The sequence below is a fragment of the Monodelphis domestica genome, chromosome 7, assembly GCF_027887165.1.
Source record: "Monodelphis domestica isolate mMonDom1 chromosome 7, mMonDom1.pri, whole genome shotgun sequence".
Classification (NCBI taxonomy): Eukaryota; Metazoa; Chordata; class Mammalia; order Didelphimorphia; family Didelphidae; genus Monodelphis; species Monodelphis domestica.
In genome coordinates, this window is record NC_077233.1 from 23,835,736 (window position 1) to 23,858,392 (window position 22,657).

The 22,657-nt window shown below is 37.4% G+C and overlaps 1 protein-coding gene across 3 annotated transcripts in view; it reads right to left on the minus strand.

The window, feature by feature from the left end:
* CADPS (calcium dependent secretion activator) overlaps positions 1-22,657 on the minus strand; it is a 441,690-nt gene that overhangs the window by 46,950 nt on the left and 372,083 nt on the right. For all 3 annotated transcript variants that reach the window (XM_056804349.1, XM_056804348.1, XM_056804347.1), the window contains exons 12-13: positions 4,528-4,664; positions 1,088-1,275 (exon numbers count right to left, since the gene is read on the minus strand). In XM_056804349.1, the coding sequence (XP_056660327.1) occupies positions 1,088-1,275; positions 4,528-4,664 (325 nt within the window). The remainder of the gene's footprint in view (positions 1-1,087; positions 1,276-4,527; positions 4,665-22,657) is intronic.

Genomic DNA, 22,657 nt, shown 5'->3' on the forward strand with positions numbered 1-22,657 from the left:
ATTCAAATGAAAATAATAAGAAAAAAAGATGTAAACTTGCATAAGGAAAAATCAGAACTGAAAAGAAAATAAGAGATCCCAAACTGTTTCCATGACAAGATGTATAAACCTAACTGTGAATCAAGTGGCAGTGTTACAATATGAAATCCAGACAATGTGTATCATAATTCATGATGATGTTTACCAGGGAGTTTACAAAAACACTTCATTATTTTATAACACTTTCTTATTCAGTAACATATGTAGAATACAGTGTGACAACCCAGAGTATATAATGCAACTTCTTTAAAAAAAAAAGATTTCAGTCCAAGAGGCTGTAACAGATAGTCATTGGAGTGCATATATTTGTAAAAAAAATCAAGTGGAACTTTTCAAAGATGCCCTCTGGGGCCCGGGGCCAGTGTGACTCTCTCTTACTCAAACAAAAGACTGGGACACTGCAACAATGGGAAAGGGCAACTTTTTATGGGTAACTATTCCAATAAACATTCCATGTTGTCCTTCAGTGCCAAACGTCAGAATTGCATGGTGCACAAGTTCATATATCCTACCGATGATGGGATATAGCCTAGAGTGGATCGTACAGCTGCTACTGAAGTGAGTTATGTTGTCATATGTGGAGGGCACTAGATATTGAGCAGGCGACACCAAAGAAGAAAATGATAAGCAGGGCTCTGATGGATGACAAATGCAGACATTTGTCTGTCCACACGTAGATTAATCAACTCTCAATTCCCTTTGCTATCATCAGTTAGGGGAGGGCTGAGGAATTATAGGCTCACTTTCATATGAACTTTTTCAAAATCAAAGTAAAAAATGAATTAATGCAGATGAAAAAAACCTCACATTCTAAATTCAAATGTAGATGCTTTTTGTATTGACTTGTTTTGGTTCATCCAGGCAATGGCTTCACCCGAGCATCAATGTGGATACCTAAGAGCTGATTGTTTGTTCCTTCAACCATATATAATGTGGTCAAATGATTCCAATCAAGCATATCATTCTGGGATGATTTCAGGGGTTGAGGGATGATTACAGGCTATCACTGTGGAACACTGACCCAGAGCCCACACAAGCATCTTCTTACCTGTTCCCATGAACGTGAGATGCACAGAAGGCAAAGCTGTAGTGAAGCAGTGTGGGGTCGATCATGGCTCCATTTTCAGCTCGTTCAAGGAGATCACTGAGGTAGCAGAGATGTCTGTGACAGCCTCTGACTCCATTTCGTGCACAGTACTCATCTAGTACAAATACCTGGCCAGGACTGAACCAGCCCTGTTTAAGGAATAAAGGAGAGACTTTCTTTTAAATATAGTTGTTTTCTTGAGAGATATTTGAATTGGGTGGTGTTGGTGGGGGGGGGGAGGGATGGCAAAGGGAGCTGGGATGTGGGGGAATGATATAGTGTACTAGTCTCCTGTTCTAGGACTTAATTATACACTGGGAGATTTAGAGTAGAAGTGATCTTTTCTTTAATCTAGACCCTAATAATATTGTCTCTTTTGCTTAGTATAACATCACTGTAGGGAAGAAAGATTCTTGGGCTAATGTTAAAAGGAAATATATTTTCAAGTGCTAGGAAATGTGAGCTATAGTCTACTACATGCCAATCACTATTATAACATACTTTAGAAGGAAGTCCTTTTATTTTAAAATGAAGGTAATGCTATAAATATGCAAATAGTGTTGCATAACAGATTTTTATTGCTATTTCTTCAATAGACTTTTTAATCGAATCTAGAGGAGCTGTTTTTGCCTTGGTTTGTGTATTTTTAAATTTTTAATTATTGGCAATTATCAGGTTCTCATTTGGCTCCTGACCAATCCAAACTCTACATAGAGAAGAGAAATATACCCAATCTCCAACTCTACTGTAGCAAATGAGTGGGTGACAGGCTTCCCATTTTTGAACCAGGAATTAGTTTGTTAATTAATTTAAATTATTTTAGATGATTATGTGACAGCATGAAGGAATTTTGTTGTTGTTGTTGCTTGTTTTGTTTTTAACCCTAGCTTCTTCTTGGGGTCATCTTTGGAATATTCTCTTGCTTTGTTACTGAAAAAGGGACACTGTCCAGAGGAGAAAATTCAGCTACCTGGGAGAGAAAATTCAGCTACGTGGAGGAAAACTAGAGCTGAGTAGACAACCCTGATGGACAGTGCTATTAGTTCTTATTAGGGACCTGGGTACTAGTCAAATGGTGAAATGGAGCTCTCCGAGGTATCAAACGAGAGCATCTTTCCTTTTTGAAATTATAAGTTATTGCAACGGGCGGGAGAGTGGTTGAGGCAAAGCACTGCCCCTATAGACAACTTCCTTGCCACCCCATCTGCTACCCCAAATGCTAAATCTTAGAAACAACACTGCTGTGAAAGATTAAAATATATTTTCTACGACTCAGATGACACCAAGTCTTTTGTAGATGCCAAAATAACTGCTTTGAAAAGAGTTGAAGAAATATCAATTAGGATCTCAGTCGAAGACACAGAAAAATTTATGGAGCCCTGCTGGTCGGACTCCAAAACCAACGGAAGAAAAGATTATAATAATGAGGAAAGGAATATATAGAGGAAGGGAGATGAGATTCTTTTCATTTTTACGACTGCCTGAAACTTTGTTCTTGAAAATTCATAGACCCAGGTACACAGGTGGGGAGATGTGCTTTTTCATTGTATATTCTCTGTTTTGTGTTGTCACTTTTTAGGAAGAAATACAAATAGAGAAAAGGACCTGGGATTTCACATTTCCTTTCCAGATCAACTTTTAGATGCTGTGAAAGCCTCTTTTAATAAGAAATTTCAGGACAAAAGAAAATGAACAAACAAAATAACAGGTCAAGATGCATTTTTGTTCGCATGAGTTCAGCTGTTTAGAAAAGAAATATGGGGAAAATCAGTTTTCATAGAATAGAAGTTAGCTATGGAAGGACATAAATTAACTCAGCTGTAAGTTGTACAAGTGTGATTTATAATTATATATACACACACACACATATATATATATCATCATATAATCTTGTTAAATAAATCTGGGTCAAATTGCTTTGATATACAAAATAAACTTTTTAAAAATCCCTTTTATGTTCAAATCTTTTGGTAAAAATTATTTTAAGTGTAAAATAACCAGTGACTCCTTTATATGAAGTGTCCAAGCCTATTGCAATATCTCAAGTCTTCCCTTTTCTCTCAATGCCTAAATTATTTTTCCTATTGACTTAACATTTTTGTTTTAGAGATCTAAATAACAGGGACTTAAGAAACAAGTCATAACTGCCTCTAGAGGATTTGAGGGTCTCTTAGAAGAGGCAGTGATTTAAAATATGCAAGTTTTTTCTTTTCTGTAAAATACTTTTGGAAGTAAGTTTAGGTGCAAGAAATATTTGTACACTATGGTTTCCTCTCCCTATCTATAAAATGGGACTGGTAATATCTACCTTCTAGGAAAAGTGGTAAAGTTTTGTAAAAAACACATAGACCTTGTCTTGTCAAAGCTTATTACATCAATCATAATGCATAGGGAAAAGAGGAACTCAGGATGCCAAATTACATCTTCCAAAGAGACCCAAGGACATAATGGCTACCTCATTTCTAACAAAATGACTGTAAATTTTGATCCTGCCACAGGACAGATAACACTTCATATGTTTAGGTTTGCATAGAAAAGCTGAGATATCCTCAACAAATTTATTCAGTTTACCTGAGGCCTTATGTCCTAATGATTATTTTCTTGAACTTTTACCTTTATGGAATCCATCATTTGGAGGAATGTACTAATTTATCAGGTTACCTTGTGATTTTTTTTTTGTGTGTGTGGGATTAAACTTGAAGACTTTAATATAGGGGTGGCTAGGTCTATCAGTGGATAGAGAGCCAGATCTGGAGACAGGAAGTCCTGTGTTCAAATCTGGTTTCAGATACTTCTTAGCTATGTGGCCTTGGCAAGTAACTCAACCCCAATTGCCTAGCCTTTCCCACTCTTCTGCCTTGGAACTATTGGTATTGATTCAAAGACAGAAGGTAAGTGTCAAAAAAGACTTTAATGTAGTATTATTAAATTAATCACAAGCCAGTGAGAAACTTTATCTTTTTAGGAGTCCTACTGTCTTTCCTATGAAAAGAGGAAAGGAGGATAGGGAATTGAGTTGGTTCCTGTCAATAGCCTATCTCTGTAGAATTTTATTTTTTCTTCTATTTTTTAAGGAAGTATAATTTTGGTTAGGTGGGTCAAAGATCGATTTATCTTTTGAAAATACTCCTGAAGAAAGAATAGGGAGTCACTTCTTGATCATCTTGATCATCACATTAAGCAGCCACATCTTATTAACAGATTGTAAGTGTATACTTTGCTCTGTACTTCAGAAAGGACAGGAAATTAGAACTTAGCTCCTAGTCCCCAGAGCATAGTGATGCCTACAGCAACTCCTCTACTTTCACTGGGTTTTCTAGAAAAGATTAGGGTGGTAACAAAAAAAGTTCTCTTTCAGGATGCTCATGTTTAAACCACTGTAGACCAAAGAATATACTTGCCAGGCAAGAATAGGAATCATTTAGTCTGTGGTCCAAAGTTAGGCGCTGCACCATCTCAAAGAGGGAAGCGTGGTCAAAGTTACAGGGATTGGAAGAGATAAATTCATCCATGCCATGTTTTTGAGCTCTATCTGCATCTGTTCATTTATACATGTAGAGAGAGACACAATTCAGAGAAACACACATTTTCTTTGACATTTCCAATATACAGGAATTCACAATGCATTTTGAACTCTAACCACTTTCTTTCCATTATAATGTCCCTCCCCTGCCCCACCCTTACCATCCTTCCCATACCAAAATATACTTTTGACCTCCCATTGTCAACTTGCATCACTTATTAATTAGCTTATTGCATTTCAGCAAAAAGATATTGGCATCAGTAGCTTATCTGGTGATCACAATGACAGTGCATTAACTTTCTACTGAAGAACAGAATGCAAAACTATCAACTTAGTGTCCTGCTTAGAGAGTACTATCCATGACCCAAACTTATCTTAGCAAAGCCTATTTAATTATTGATGGTGAATTCAAATAGATTCTGCCATTCTACTGAAGGGATAGCCAGAGCTTTTCTCTATATATTTGCTAGGTGGTCTAGAAAAAGGGTTTCAATGATTTTCCGCCAATACCCAGAGTGGGCACTCCTTCCACATCTAATGCCAATTGGTTTTAAGAAAGGTCTTTCCCTCCCCCCACAACAAATACCCCAAATCATAAGGATTTTTAGGTAAGCACAGAGAATAAATTAAATAGGGATGCAATTTTGTACATCTGAGAATACTAGTTGGAGAGAACATTTATGCTGTGAATTGAACCTACAGATAGAAATTTACTCAGCCAAGGATTATGAGATGCCATTTCTGTGTGTGTGTGTGTGTGTGTGTGTGTGTGTGTGTGTGTGTGTGTGTGTGTGTATTAAGCTCAGTGTATCAACAACTTCCTTTCAGGGTTCTAAAGGCTAATTTCTCTTGACATGTATAACTGTAACGTACTAACTTTGCCAGTGGAAAAAAAAATAGAGGAATCAAGTTGAGGTGTGTTCCCATGAAATTCATGGATGGTGGGTTTTTGAAGGACAGAACTCACTCCCTTGTCTGTTTCATCTTCACTCTCTTAATATGGAAACTTCCAATAAAACCTTTTTAACAGATAGAGTAAGCTTTTTATCCCCCTCTTTGCTTGCAATGTTTTAGTAGAATATAAGGACATGTCAATGATGACTGAAGTTGACAGGGCACAGGAAAAGTCAACAATCAACCCAGAGAAAGTGGGTGGGGGAACCATTTTGCAAGTCTACTCTACTGGAGACATTGACTCCTCTGGAAAAAAAATCCCCTCCCTGCCATTGAAATTTTGAGCTAGAGACAGGAAGGTTTGCAAATGACATCTTTCCTCACACTATTTTTAATTCTTCTCATCATGGAAACATGGAAAGTGTGCGTTCAAATAGAACTTCATCGGAGCTCATAGATCAATGCACTCTCCTCCAATTTTTTAGTCTTCTGATCATGGCACCAAGTGCTCAGTTTCTGAACAAGATGCATTGTTTATGTCTGAGATATGCTCGAGCAAAGGTTTCCAGAAGGCATCTTGAGGATGTGTCTCTTTAAAGATGAACAGACTTGCCAGAATGATCAGATAATGTATGTTTTTGAAATGATATTTTGGAAGAGGTATTCTCTGCTTCTCTTTTCCCCTAATCTCCACCCAAGTCACTCTTGATTTGAGAATCTAAAAATCCTCTTGGCTGTGAAACTACCTTATCGTGATGTTTGGGGAGGTGGTCTATGATTTGGAGTAGATTTTCTCTCCCATTTTCTTCCTCCTGCAGGATTCAATTTGCCTTTGAATTGCTTGCCAGTTGACCCATTATGTCTGGCAAAGAAAGAGTATGGCAGAGCAGTGCCCTCTAGAGTTGATGTCAGCAGGCTGGCTTATCTTAGAGCAAATGTTAAAGTTGTGTGTATGTGTGTGTGTGTGTGTGTGTGTGTGTGTGTGTGTGTGTGTGTGTGATATTATTTTTCTAGTGTAAGAAATCAGGACCTCACCTCAATGACACATTCTGACTTCTCTGGCCTGAGGCACTGTATCCTAAGTCTCCTACAACCTTGGGTCTCTCATGATAGAACATCATCTACACTTGTCCTGGAAGGTCTCTATCTCTCTTGACAGATGATGACCTCCCATTTCTGTCCCTTTAGGCTAAGATCAATTTGATTAATATGAATATCTAAAGGTTGTGTTCATGCTATTTTCAAATCCCTTTTTATCCCCTAGCGCCAGGAATATTTCATTCTTACTTTTCTATTTTTTAACAGCTAGACCAGACATTTTATTTTGTTAGAGGCAGGTTAAGCACTCAAACATTCTCAGAGACTGAGAAATGACAAATTGGCTAGAGGCCTTCATTTGCCAGTTTGGCTTCTATATTTTATCACTTTTCTCTTTAAGATTTGGGGCATACTGGGTATCAAACTTGGGGAAGAGGGCCCCTTTGGAGCTGTTAAAAATAGTCCATATGTTCTAAGTATCTTGTTCTCTATTTGTTTCTTCATCTGTAAAATGAAAGGGTTGAACTAAGTGGCCCTTGGGGTCCCTTCTCTCACTAGTACTAAGATCCCATGACCTTATATTAAGCCCTTTGTAAATTTTGCTGCTTGACTTATTTCCTTGTGTCATTTTCACTTCCTGATGGGCTTTGTTCTTAAAACTAAACACAATGATCTATATAAATAAATGTTAGTTTTTCATGAACTGCAAGTCTGCAAGACAATGCCACTTGGTGGAAAAATTGTTGACTTTGGAATCAGAGGACCTGCCTTCAGTGCTGCTACTGATGATCTATCTGATTCTTTGGCTAAGCTGCCTTCCCAGGTCTCATTTGGCTCATTTGTAAAATAAGAGACTTGAACCTAATGCCTAATTCTAGAATGCCTAATTCTCCTGAAATAAGTATTTTTAAAAAAGCTTTCATTTTCAAAGAGTAAATTCACTGAGACAATGACTCTTCTTTTCTGCTTTTAGACACAGGGATCATTTTTTTTGGTCAATCTATCAATAATTGGAAAGGCCATTGAACTTGGAATCTGGAGGTAAGAGGTCTAATCTGGTGTCTTTGCTGAGCTACGGAACCCTGGCCAAGTTTTTAGTGACTCGTCTTGGGCTTCATTTCAAAGGGAAGGGATTAGACTAAATGATCCCAAGGATCCTTTCTAGCTCTCCAATTATAATCCCATGATGTTGGGGAGAGGTGTTCACTAAGATGTTGTCCAGATCAGTGATGATCCTAGAATTCCAAGTATTTATCAAGTCATTTCTCCTTATAAATTGATCCAGGCACAAGAAAGGGATGTAATTAGACACCTGAAATCTGAATAAACAAAATTTTGATATGCTTAGAATTAGGATCCCTATGTTAAAAATTTCAATGGTGTAAGGACATCCCATGAAAGAATTACTTACTTTACATGATTAGAAAGAACCCTGTACTTAAAAGTCAGGAAACCCAAGTTTAGATCCAGGTTTAATGCTTACTGGGTATTCCTGGGTAAGTCATTGAGTTTTCATTGTCTAGTTTCCTTATCTAGAAAAATGAGGATAATAAAACTTGAATCACCATCCTCAAAGGCAACTAGGTAAGGCTATAAGTAGAATGATGAAATTGGAATCAAGAAGACCTGAGTTCAAATCCCAATTGAGACATATAATCACTACCTGTGGACACTTTCCTTGACACATAGTAGGGGCTGAATAGATTTTTTTGTTGACTAGAAATGCTTGTTATGTGACTGTGGGTAAACCATTTAACCTCTTCCAGTCTCAGTTCCTCACTTAAAAAGTAGGGATCATAATAGTATCTGTCTCACAGGGTTTTTGTGAGGTTCCAATAAGTCAACATTTGTAAAGCATTTTGCACACTTAAATTTCTATAGAAATATTTGTTATTGTTATTATTATGAGTAGAGAATTTTGCATAACTTACTGCAATTAAGAAATTTGACTCATTGCTACCTGTCATTTCCTATGACCATTTTGCTAACACTTATTTCCATACCTTGGGTCTTGTTACTTATATGATGTGAGGAGAGCCTTTCTGTTCCTAACCATCAAATCATGCCTGCCTCCTTTAGCATGTGGCTTCCATCTTACAACTTCAGAGAAGCCCACCTGGGTTAATAGCTTTTTTCTTTTGCTGTTTCTTTGAACACTTACACACACAATTTGTGCTGCTATAGGGCTGGTCTGTTATTATATAAATGTTCTCCTGTCATTTCTTGTTGATAGACTTTATCTCTCCAGCTAGATGGGAAGCTTCCCGAGGACAGGGTAGGCTTATATCTCCCATTGCTTTTACATGTTCCCAATGTGCCTAGTTGGGCAATGAACCAACAACTGGTAGGTACTTACAAGCTGACTAACTTACCCTGACACCTCTATTTAGGCAGATTTCTGCTGGCGTTATTAAGAGCTACACACATGGAGATTCAGATGGTGTCTTGGATGCAAATCCCAAAATGGGAACATGTGTTCTTAGAAGTTCTTAGAGAAGGAAACAGCATTCAAGGTGCAGGTGTCTTTGGATACCATTCAGACTGCCTGCATGTGTCTATACAATTCTAAGACCCATATGCATTACATATGTTATGTATTTTTAGATAAAATACTGCCACCGTCCAGCTGTTCCAAGTTCAGTTTCAAATAACTTGTGTGTGACTCCCCAGCAACACAATATCGTGTTTCCTATATTGTTCTCTCCTTTTTTCTACGAGGTGTTCTACTTAAGTTTTTCCTGAAGGCAGTGTGGGTGTGCTAGCTAAAGGAATGGTTCTGGAAGCAGTCGACCCAAATTCAGATCTCAGCTCTATGACTAACTGTGACCTTGAGCAAGTCACTAACTTAGATGACTCACCCTATCACCTCCCTGAGTCTCACTTTCCCCATTTATAAAATAGGGGGGGTAGGCTGATTTTTTTTACATTGAAATTCTACTTTGAAAACTATGATCCTACTCCCCTCCTTGCATAATAAAGTTTTATAAAAAATCTCTAATGTTGACTTTTGGCAGGTGTGAACACTCCAAATAGCATACCAAGCAAATCCTGATCTATCCAACTGATGATTATCTAGTTGTTAATCGCTTGGGCTTTGGGGCCACTCCCTGCTGCCAAGAGCTGGTATGTGCTCAGAAGATGCAAATTGATTTTAACATCAACCAGAAGAAAATATAACTCAGAGGTAAATCAGCAACAGGAAAGCCCTGTGTCTTTTGGATTGTCTGCCATCTGGGCAGAAGGGCATCATTGCTTTCATCCACTGATATTAAGAAAAAACACCAAGAGCTGACTGTATACTGTAAACACCTGTCTACCTTCTCCATTCCAGTTTTGGCAGTCACTAAATCCTGGCTTTAGATTCACAACCAAGAAGAGATTTAACTAACTCATTCTCTAGAGAATCCATTTTTATCATTCTGGCATAATTGAAAGAATCATGCACAACAACCCTGGGTACTTAATGTGAAGACCTACAACTATAAAAGGAGCTCCTGAACATAAAAGTAATCATCAGGGTCTACTGTAATTGGGATGAAACATTATTTTCTGTACTCTGACTAACTAGACTTGACACTAGAATTTGAAATGTTTTAGGAATTGGTGACACTTCCTAAGGGTGTTTATGGCAGAGGGCTTGTGCTTCTGAATGAGGTGCCCTTATTTTTGTGGGGGCAAAGGAAATACAGACAAATCTTTCTTTTCTTTTTCTTTTCTTTTTTACCTGAGAGAAAGGACACTTTCATTAAAAAGAAATGAATGAACACAATCTTGTTCCCAAATTTCATAGAAACATATTTCTTATTGGACTTGAAAGCTTGAAGGAAACAGGAGCCCCATCTTAAGGAGGCGACACTTGCCTCCTTTAAAAATTCTAGTGAGGTGGCCTTGAGTTGATCAGCCTGTCACTTCCAGTATTCATTTTCATAATTAGATTTCAGATTTCCATAATTAGATTATAGTTCATTTCACTTTCAATGTTCTTTTTCTCTCCTCCCTATAGAAGTATATTTATATATATATATATGTCCAAACATATATATAGTCTATTTTCCATGTTATCCTGTTTCATCAGCAAATATAAATGTGATCTTGTATTAGACACACATTTTTAAGATATTGTAGAATCAATTTTTTTACAAATTTAGTTTTTCTCCTTTTGATAAAAATAGACTTAAAAACAACCAAACAATCCCTGCAATTGATCCTCTGCTGCCATTCCGGCAGCTAACTGAATCCTTACAGAAGATTCAACATCACTTTTTAGTTTGCAGATTAAATTTTGGATTTTTTTACATGAAAGAGGAAGTATTGACTTTTGCTGCTGTGAATAAATGCTTATTATGCTATCGACGAAATCCAATGAAAGGAGATCAGCTCCATAGAGGAAGGCTCATTTTAAAAGGCTAGAGATAGCCAGTCATCTTATTCACCCCTGGGATTTAGAATCCAACAATAGTCTTGGAGAATGAATCCAAAGGTAAATGAACAGCCAATGAAAAGTCCAAATTCACATCTGTGAACCCAAACCACGAATTATAAGGTGACTTTGTATCATTCTTATCTGGAAAATGTGTGCTTGTCATATCTGTTTGACATTACAAGAATGAATATATGGTTTGGACAGTAACGAACAATGACACTAGTCAACCTCATCGGAAGACATGAAATAAAGAAGTGACAATGATTGATGGCAGCTAGTTATTTATGGATCTCCCTAGAAGAGTCTTTAATGGGGTGGTGAAAAGGCTGGGATATTTTTTTTCTGGTAACTTAGGGTATTTTTGTGTGTATGTTTTTTTTTAATTTTTGGTTACACACAGCAATGGGAGAGATCCCAAGCCAAACCATAGACTTTCCCATGCCCATCATACAAGATCATACAATTGATGGCATGCGTGGAGGAAAAACTAAACATTTTCATGGTCTATTAGATTTAGCAGAGTTTACATGCATGGGTCAGAAAGGGTGACTTATTAATTAAGGATACAGAAAGACATCTGTAGAGCTAAAATGCACTCCTACACAAGTCTCATCAGGGGACTCATGATGCAATTTTCAGTTTTATTTTATAATTTTTCAGAGGTCATTTGAAATAAAAGGTATAATACAGTGACATTGCCAATGATCTGAAAAAAAAACCCCAATCAATAAATGTTCAACTTTCCCCTGCTGCATTTACTCTAACTTCAATTAATTTCTGGTTTTAAAATAACACATAACTCTGCCATGTTTGAATTTTCCCTACAATGTAACCAGTCATATTTTTCTGCACTTGACAGTAGTTAATAATGCATTATACTGTAAATCACTACACAAATCAGGAAAATATTAAATGGCTCAATGAAAAACATTGTTCATGGCTGAGATTTAACCACAGATTCCAAAGAAATGCTTCTTTATTAAATATAGAACATTGAGAACTTCTCAAAGCATTTTGAAATATTTTGAGCTGATTGTGGGAGTCTAGGTTTTTTTTAAGTATATGCTTTTATAAAGAATAGCAAAGTGATTTACAGTGTCATTTTAGGTCATGCAAATTAAGTGAATATTGAATTAATACTTTAAGATTGCATTCCTGCAATGTAGCATCTGCAAGTTGACAATACAAGAAGACATAGCAATGATTTCATGAGATATAGAGAAAGCAATTAAAGCAGACAATTAGTAAAATAAAAAACTACTAGCTAGCAATGCATTTGTGCAAATACATGTAATGCCATCAGAACAGAATTCATCCATCCATCCATTCATCCATCCACCTGCCCATCCTTTCTTTTATTCTTCAAAAAGTGACAAAAATCCTGAATTTCCACTAAGTTCATGTTCTACAGAAAACTTGATTCAATGTCTCATCAGACATCCAAATAAAAATAAAAATCAAATAAGGGATCTGCTTGGAGTGGTGAAGAAGTCTGCCTGCTAACCAGGGGTACATTTATGCAAAAGAAAAAAAAAAGAAAAAGAAAGACATTAAGGAGAAAGACAGAAAGAAAAGGAAAGGAGAAAAGAAAGGAGTATCATTACATGGTTAGGAGAAATGACATGACCTGCTCCCTCTCATTTGGCATTCAGAATACTCCAATGGCATATTTGCCAGCTCTCTTGACCAGCTCCCTCTTAATAAGTAATGCACTCACCATGTGTTTGATCGACAGCTCTTTAAATATGAATAAAGAATTAGTACACTGTATATTTGGTTCATAACTGAGTAAGTAACTGAAGGAAAACTTTCAAGGGAGTCAAGTTTTCATTTTCTTTAAGACATCTTTTTAGAAAAAAGTAACCAGACCGCTTTGACAAAGTCCTTGCTTTCAGAGTCCTATTCTAAGTACAAAGGAGCATCAGGGGTATTTATAGAGCTTTGGTGATTGTGGTGGGAACACAAGTGATTATTGTGAGGGAACAATCCAAAGCTTTGTGAATTGAGTTATTTGGGCTCAATCGTAGCCTTATTTTTCTCCATTTGTTTAGGATTACCCAATGTACCCCTCCCTTGTCCTTTTCCCAAGTGATCATCCATTGGGCGTCAACATTATAGGAAACTATCAAATCAAGAAGTTAGAATGCTGACCCATGCAAAGCATGCTAGGACTTTTATTTATTTATTTACTCTGAACATTTCTGTCCTGGAATCTTGCTTAGGGGGGCTTCCTACCCTACCTTTTTGATATCGGAGGTATCTATGGTTACCACACCATGGGTGCATTGACCATAGAAATCAGAATGGGGGAAGGAAAAGAAAAAGCACAACAGATTGTCAGAGTGCAGAATGATCTGTTTTCAGGCATTAAAGCAGTCAAGTTGAGGTGGATTCCATGAAACAAAGGGTTCATTTACAGTTTCATTGTGATGCTCAATTCATATTTACATCTCTGGACAGAAACAAAAAAATAAAAACAAGAGATGTCAATGGTTGGCTTTAGTAAGAGGATCACTTGATGCCAATATGAAAGCGAGGGAGAGAAGGCAATTATGCACACGTCACATGCATCCTAAGTTTAGTATGGAAGCTGACATTTCAAACCTGATTCAGGAAAATAACATGAAAAGTTTTACTACAAGATCTAAACATGAGGAAAGTTTTAAGAGAGAGGAAAAAAAAAAGCACATTGCAGATGTCAGATAATCTCAACTGATTATCTGAGCTGTGCTAGCTACAGGGAGCACTTACCCTTGAGTCCAGCTAGAAGTTAGCAGGGTAAGAAGGAACAAACCAGAATAACATAAAGACTAGCAACAAGGCTCCGGAAAGCAGACAGGAGTTCTACCCTAGCAGCTAAAGTACTTGGGTTCAAGCAAAGAATGAAATTGAAAACAAACAAAAAATAGAAACCAAAAATAATAACAAAAACTCCCCCAAACCAATAATAATGAAAAACAAAAAATCCCCAAACCCTGACTGCTGGAAACAAACAAACAAACAAAATTTTTAAAAAACCAATTAGGGAAATAATCATCCCAACCGATTATCAGGGTGGAACATATAATACAATTCTCAAAGACATCCAACTGTTGGCATATGATGGTCTTAACAGTTATTACCTAGAAACAGACATTAAAAATGAAAAATATAACAAGGGGTTCTGTCAAATATTCCCTGACTCATTTTTCAAGATTTTGTAAAAAAAATACCTTTTTTATTTTTATTTTTTGCCCCTCCTTCAAAATAATAACTGGGGGGGGTGTAATTTTCACTTTATAATAACACTAACAGAGAGAGGATAAAGACAAGGGCAAGTGGACACTCTAAGGATGCTTAATATTGCCAAAGGGTAACATAAAATTTTACAGCACTGTTATCTATAGTTCTAGAAATCTATTACTACGGAAACCCCAAACATGTCTAAAAATGGAACAATGCAAATAATTGTCTAGGGTAAAAAATAGTCCAAACAAAACCATACCCCAAACAAAAAGAAAAGAAACCATTTTTAGTTTGGAATTCTTTTTAAAAAATTGTAGCAAAGAGGAAAAATATATATCAAAACACCACATTTTTAAGATCTGGGCAACCCAAATAAAAGGGTTTGTCAAGTCCCACGCAAAATAAGGAATAGCAGGATCTATTTTTCGGCGTTAAAATTACATAGCAATATTCCTCTCCACTCTTCCTGGGATTGTCTTTGATTTTGCAGTTGAACACTGTTAGGCAGTCATGAGGTCAGAGAACAAAATCTGCCTACAGAAGCCTATGAAGCCAAATTAAGTAGGCACCTAACGAATACAGCCTTTCTCTCAAATTTCCCAACTGCATGATCCGATGTTCTCAAGTCTTTCTTGAACAGATATTATATGACAAGGCTGGAGTGTTAATGAATTCATTTTTTTTATCACCAAGAACATTTCTCCCCTTGCTAGACTGCTTACAGTATCCATGAAAACAATAACAATAACAACAATAATAGTAAAGCACTTGTAAATTGGCTACTGTAATATATCATTCTGGAAAAATCATTTGCTAGCAAGAATGGCATCTAAAAGAAGCAGAGAGAGAGAGAGAGAGAGAGAGAGAGAGAGAGAGAGAGAGAGAGAGAGAGAGAGAGATGCCAGAATTAAGTGGTTAACAAAGACCCTTACCTTTTTGCTGGACGAGGAAACCTTTTTAAAATGCAATACTCGACTATCTTTTAAGGGTTGATTTGTGCCTTTGATAGCAAGAGAAACTTAATTTTTATCAATGTGATATTTGGTTATTGATTTAATGATTTGAACATTTAGCTAATTATTTGATTATTTCATTATACCAATCACGAGTCAATATGTAAGTAAAGGTTATTTTAGAATGGATTTTTTTGGTGTGTGTTTTTGTATTTTCTGAATTCAAAACTTCTTGGGTGTGAGTTTCCTGAAAAATTAGGAGATTGGACTAGATCTATGAGATCCTTTCTAGCTTCAAATGACCTTAAGGTCCACAATGTCCACAGTTTAATAGAATAACTTATGTTAATAGTACTTTATTTGAAACCACTAATACTAGCATGGAGGCATCTGTGACTCAATGGCTAAGAACACTGAGCCTGAAGTCAGGAATAACTGAATTCAGATCCAACTTTAGATACTTCCTAGTCATGTGACCTTGGACAAGTCACTGAATATTGTTTGCCTCAGTTTTCTCTACTAGGAGGCAGCAAGGTAGCTCAATGGATAGAGTGCTGGGTCTGGAATCAGTAAGATCTAAGTTCAAATTCTTCCTCGGATACTTCCTAGCTGTGTGACCCTGGGCAAGTCTCTTTATATCTGATTACATGACAAAAAGATCCACTGCATCCATTGGAGAAAGAAATGGCAAATGCTCCAGTGTTCTTGACAAGAAAACCCCATGGAGAGCATGAGGTCATGAAGAGTTAGACATGATTGAACTACTGAGCAACAACAATAATACTAGCGTAATTTACAAAAGACCGACCACCAGAAAGACCCAAGTTCAAGTCCTGCTTTTGACATCTAATATCTATCTCACCATGGGCAAATCATTCACCAGTTCAATGTCAGCTCTTTAAGTAGAAATTTCTGAGAAGCTAAGAATCTGCAGCGGAGGACCTGGATCCAAATTAGAGCTCTGCAATTTTATCTCCTGTGCCAATTAAGACAAGTCACTTTGCTGCCCTAGGTCTTTCTTTCATATTGAAAATAAAGGGGTTAAACTGTAGCGGTGGTATTGAACTTAAAGAGAAATTAATCCCGTCAGTCACAGATTGGTTTAGAAAACTGGAAATTAATACTCTCTATGTTGTATAGCATTTTTATTTGTTTTGTAAAACATTTCTTCATTATATTTTAATCAGGTTTGGTTGGCACTGAGAAGTTTCATCAGAGTTTTTGTCAGATGCTGTGAATTTGACCCCTCTGGCCTGAAGTATTGCTGAGATCCTTTTCAATCCTTAGTCCCAAAAGGCCTTATGTTTTAGTTGAAGGATTTTGCTTTCCAGGAATTTCTCACATGGGTGCAATCAAAGGTCTAAATCCTTCCCCACTTCTCCCAGGCTCTCCTTCCCACACTCCCCCTTCAGTTGATCTTAAGGTACAGTCTTGTCTAACCACCGCTTCTCAGTATCCTTGGTAATTCTTCATCCATGTCATACCCACTAACTGTGGATGACTTACAAGATTCCATCCTGGACCCTTTTTTCCTCTTCTTTCATAATATCTCACTTGGTCATTTTGTCCATTTATATGTTAATCTCTATGATCATCTCAAAGATTATCTCTATGAAGTTGATTCCCTCATCTAAATACCCAGTCTTGGTCTCTCTGATGAAATCTAGCCCCATATCATTAAATGACTTTTGGACATTTTAAACTGCATATTCCAGAGCCAAGTTGGTGAACCTATGGCATGTGTGCTAGAGGGAGCTGCTCCCTTCCCCCTCTCCAAACACGCTTGAGGACATTTCCTATTTCACCTACCTGTCTGCCCAGCAGCCCAATGGGAGTGTGTCCTTCCTCCCCTGTCTGAGGTAAGGTGGGGGGCTCACATGTGGCATGAGGTTTGAAGTTTGGGCACTTGGTCTCTAAAAGATTGGCCATCACTGACCCAGAGGCATCTTAAATTCAACAACTCAAATTCATAAACTATTGTCTATCCTCCTCTTCCAACCCTCCCTTTTTCTGAATTTTCCCATTACTGTTAAGGCTACTACCATTCTCCCAGGCACCCAAGCTCTCAATTTTAGTATAATCCTCAATTCTTTCTCATTTATTACATATACCCAATCTGATACCATAATTTATTTTAGAGTTTCTACTGTCATGAAATCTTTCCTTTATATGATCTTTTCTCTCTACTTCCACAACCAAAATTCTAATTCAGACTTTAATTACCTCTTGTATGAACTATTGCAAATTTCTAGTTTCTCTCTATTCTAATTCATTCTAATCCATCTTCTATTAAGCTTCCAGGGTGATTTTTTTAAAGCATTGGAGGTAGCAAGGTGCAAAATGTATAGAGTGCTGGACCTGGAGTCAGGAAGAATCATCGTTCTTCAAATCTGACCTCAGATACTTACTACTTGTGTGACCCTGCCTCAGTTTCTTTATCTGTAAAATGAGCTGGATAAGTAAGTGAAAAACCATTCCAGTATTTTTGCCATGAAAACCCCAAATGGAGTTATAAAGAGTTGGATACAACTGAAATGATCAAAAAGTAATAAAAGTTTTGACAATATCATCCCTTGGCTCCATGAATTCCAATTTCCCTTCTTACCTTCAGGATCAAATAGAAAGTTCTTGGTTTGTATTTTAAAGTTTGACATAATGGCGTCCTTTCCTATCTTTCTAGACTTATACTTTTTTCAATTCCACATATTCTTTGTTCCCATAACATCGGTTTACTTGTGGTTCCTCAAGCATGACAATTCATCTCGTACTTCCATGTGTTTTCATTTGTTAGATGCTAGGTCTGGAATGCTTAATCTTTTTCCTGTTGCTTCTTGGTTTTCCTAATTGCCTTCAAAACTTGACTAAAACCTCAACTATTCCTCAGAATGCATCTCATCTACTTTATATGCATTTAAAAATTTCTTAGTTGCACATACTTATATTCCCCCTTTAGAATGGAAGCTTGAGGGAAGGAAACATCTTTTTTTGCCTTTCTTTATATTTCCAGGACTTAGCTTCATGCCACGTCATAGTAACCTTTTAATAAAAACTTGTTGACTGACTAATAACTGTTTGCTGATTGCCTAATTTATCCTTGTGTCATTTTTATTTGAGATGCTTATGGGTCAATAATAATCTACTTCAATCAATTAATAGGCATTAATTAGGCACTTGCTATATTCCAGGCACTGAGGATGCAAACAAAAACGAGAGACCTTTTACTTTTCAGGAGCTTGGATTTCATTGGAGGAACTATGTATATTATAATAATGCTTGGCATTGCCAGCTTTTCAATTACAGTTACCCCTTGAAACAACTTTGTGGTTGTGGTTTAGTAATTTCCAGTGGTGTTGGACTCTTTGTGACTCCTTTTGGGGATTTCTAGGCAAAGATATTGGAAATTTCCATTTTTTTCTACGGCAAATAGGGTTAAGTGACTTGCCCAGGGCCACATAGCTGGTCAGTGTCTGAGACCCAATTTAGACTCAGGTCTTCCTGACTCCAATGTGCTACCTACCTGCTCCAGAAACAATCTTTTTAAATAGATGGTCAGGAGCTTCTGATGTGCATGGTACTTAATTCACAATAATCATGTAATATTTGTGTGCATTCTCTCTCTGTGTCTCTGTCTCTGTCTGTCTCTCTGTCTCTTTGTCCCTCTGTCTCTGTCTCTGTCTCTGTGTCTGTCTGTCTCTCTCTCTCTCTATCTCCTTACCTCTCATCTTATTACTATTCTCTTAAGTCAAGCCTTGAACACCACCACCTTCTTCAGCATTCTCTCCCCTATCATTGGAGGGTTGGAGGGTTGAGTGCTAAATTCTTCCCAATGCCATCCTTTATAGATAACAGAAACTGGACTTTTGCTCACATTACTTTGCGTTTGCTGCTCTATCTCCTCACTGGGTTCCTTCTGGTGTCCCTCCTTTCCTGCTTCCTTTTGTGGATTGCCTCTCCTCTTCCCCCCTTATTAGACTGAGATCCTTGAGGACAGGGACTGTCTTTCTTTTTCTTGATTGTAGCCCCCGCATTAACGCAATGCCTAGTATATGATAGGTGCTCAATCAATGTGGATTTGATTGGATTAGATAGTGGATAGAGGGTCATTTTTCAGGTCAGGAGAATCTAGGTTCAACATGGGCTAGTTATGTGGCCATGAGAAAATGACTTCCAAGAATCAGATAGTAAAAATTATAAGGGACCTGAAAGACCATCTAATCCAACCCCCTCATTTTAAAGATAAGGAAACAGGCTAAGAGAGATTGAGTTACTTGTCTACACAGATGGTAAATAGCAGAAACATAATTTTAATAGATCTTTTAGCTCCAACTTTGGATCTTTTCATGTTACTATCCTGAGTCCCATAACCCCTGAGGGCTCTGGGGCAACACTCAGACACTAAGTTTTAAAAGTTTTAAAAGACTGGCTATCTTCATCAGTAGAAGGAGTTTCCACACTGGAATTTCTTAACATTGATAAATTGATAAATTTATTATTGATATTATTATTATTGATATTGATATGAAATTATATTATTGATAAATAAATTGATAAAATTACATGTTTACATGTTCAGTGTGCTTCCCCTTCCAGGATTAAAAAAATGGTATTCAATACATTAATGGGTATTCTAGGAATTACAAAGAATCACAGAATACTAGAATTAGACGAGATCTTTGAGACTGCATGATAATAGATAGGGCCCTAGATTTAGTATCAGGAGATCTGGGTTCAAATAGTCCCTCAAATACTTGCCACTATAGTCAAGTGACCCTGAGCTATTCACTTAAACTCAATGTGCCTATTTTTTATCTGTAAAATAAGGGAGGGAAGGTTGAATTCTAAGTTCCCTTCCAGTTCTAAATTGATCTATGACCTAGTCCTATCTTTTTTTCTGGAAAATGGAGCTTTGAGGAGGGGAGTCTCTTGGTCCCATCAAGCCTTCTCCCTGAGGGTAGGGATTGTCATTTTTCATCTTTGTTGTTTCAGATCTTACCAGAATGACTTACATACAGCAAATGCTTACTAATACCTTTTTGTGTTGACCTATTAAGGTCACCCATCTAGCAAGTAATAAATCAGGGGAACAGCCCACTTTCCACTGCTCCATGAAAAGATTATAATTTCAAAACAGCTCCTAAATCTGGAAGCATTGACCCAAATGTCTATGCCTCAGATGTATTACAACTCCTAGTGACTGAACGAGAAGATGAGGATGATAGAAGAGTCCTAGGGACTTGTGGCTTGTCCAATTAATGACATTTTGCAAACATAGTCAGGGATTCATCATCCAATAGTCCTTGGCATACTGGTACCTGCAGACCTCTCAATGGTTATTTTGGAATAACAAGACTTTTCTAATGGGTGAAATGACTTCCTCTTAGTAGCACTTAGCACAGTGTTTGCCACATAGTTGGTGCTTAATAAATGTTTATTGAATGAGCTTCTTGCACGTCCACATCATTCATAGAGAATGGTATACTGATGTTGACTACATCCACTCACTCTTACTCTGAGTATTATCAAAAGACTTGGGAAATCAAGACTCACTCCAAGGCTTAATGACTACATAGCTACTTCTGATGGATTCTAAGTCAGTGTCTATACTGACCTCTACTAGAAATCCTACCCTGATGTCATGTCATGGCATTGTGGAAAGCTTGGGTTCTGAAAGCTTCAATGTATCAGCTTCAGTGGCTTCTAGTCTAGGAACCTTGGAATAGACCGAGGATCAGTGGAAATGACTAAATTCAAAGAATGCGATCACCAGGATGGATACAACGGGATTTTTGGCCATAGCGGATCTTGATGATCATTTAATAAATTGTAGAGAGTTTGACCAATATTATGGAGGGAGTGCCCACATCACACCTTCACCCAGATCCACAATCAGAGTCATCTGTGACCATACCTTCTCACCTCCCCACATACCAAGTCTTGTCACATCTTGTTGATTCCCTTTATGAAACATCTCTCAAATTTGTCCCCTTATCTCTATCCACCCTAATCTTCTGCTCTAGTTCATACTGTCATCATTTCTTACTTGGACTTTTGTCATAACTTTCTAATTGGTCTTCTTCCTCCAGTCTGTCTCCTCTCTATTTCTATTTTTCCGACCACTGCCAAATGCTATTTATAAAGTATAGGTCTGAATACATCACTGATATTCAAGAAGCTCTATTGCCCCCGTTTGCCTCTGGTATAAAGCACAACCTCACCTGAGAAAGTCTGTATGAATACTGTCTCTTTCATTGACTCTTTAAACTCGACTTTTAAACTTTGCCACCATGGAATTGCATCACGTACATTTTGAAGCCTTGTGGCCAGAGTTTTTTTATTCCTCTTCACTCACCCTTTCTTCCAAAAGTAAGATCTGATCAGAACATTCTCTTGCTGAAGAAATCACCTTCTCATTAGAGAGAAGGTCCAAGAACGCCTACATCCTCCATTTAAAGAGGGGGTTCAGCGCAGACATCTTATTTCTCACTTGGCTGCACTATTTTGGACCTTCTACTTTTCCACCACATTTCCACATTAGGTAACTTTTTCCTCACCTCCTTTTCCGGTTTCCTTTTGTGAGAAGATTGTAAGCTCCTTGAGGGTAAGGGTTATCTTTATTTTGTATTTGTATTCCCAAGTGCTTGTGCTCTGCCTGATAAATAGTAGGTGCTTAATAAATGTTTATTGACTATTTAGAAGCTTCACTGGTTCCCTATTACCTTTAGAATCAAATGTCAACACCTCAGCTTTGTACATCAAACCATCCGCAGTGGGATTCTCACCTACCTACCTGTCCATCGTTATTTAATTTTTGTTGTTCAGGTGTTTCAGTTGTGTCTGACTCTTTGTGACCCAATTTGGGGTTTTCTTGGCAAAGATACTGAAGTGCTTTGCTATTTCCTTCTACAGCTCATTTAACAGATGAGGAAACTGAGGTAAATAAGGATAAGTGACTTGTCCAAAGTCACACAGCTAGTACATGTGACTCTGGATTTAAACTCAGGTATTCCTGCTTCCATGCCCAGTGCTCTATCCACTACACAATGCCCTAATTATTTCGTACTGCTCCCCTTTATATACTCTGTGCTCCTATGAAAGTGACCTCATTGCTATTTGTTAAGCTTGGTCTTCCATATCTTGACTCTTTGCACATATAAATGCTATATTTTGCATGCATATATATTATGGCATATATGCTATAATTGGAATGAACTCCTTTGTCTTCTCCTCTTAGAATCATTAGCTTCCTTCAAGTACAAACTCAGGTACCCCTTCCTACAGGAAGCCCTTCCTGGCTTCCGGGTTTGGGAGTATTTCTCTTCTTCTCACATCATCTCTTATTGCCTTCTTTCTGAAAAAGTCATCTGCACCCAGTACAATACAAATTCTTTGATGATGGGGTCAATCTCCCAGTCTGTCTTGTATTTCCATTGCACACCGCTTTGTCCATAGCAGAGAATTAATAGATGTTTGTTTAA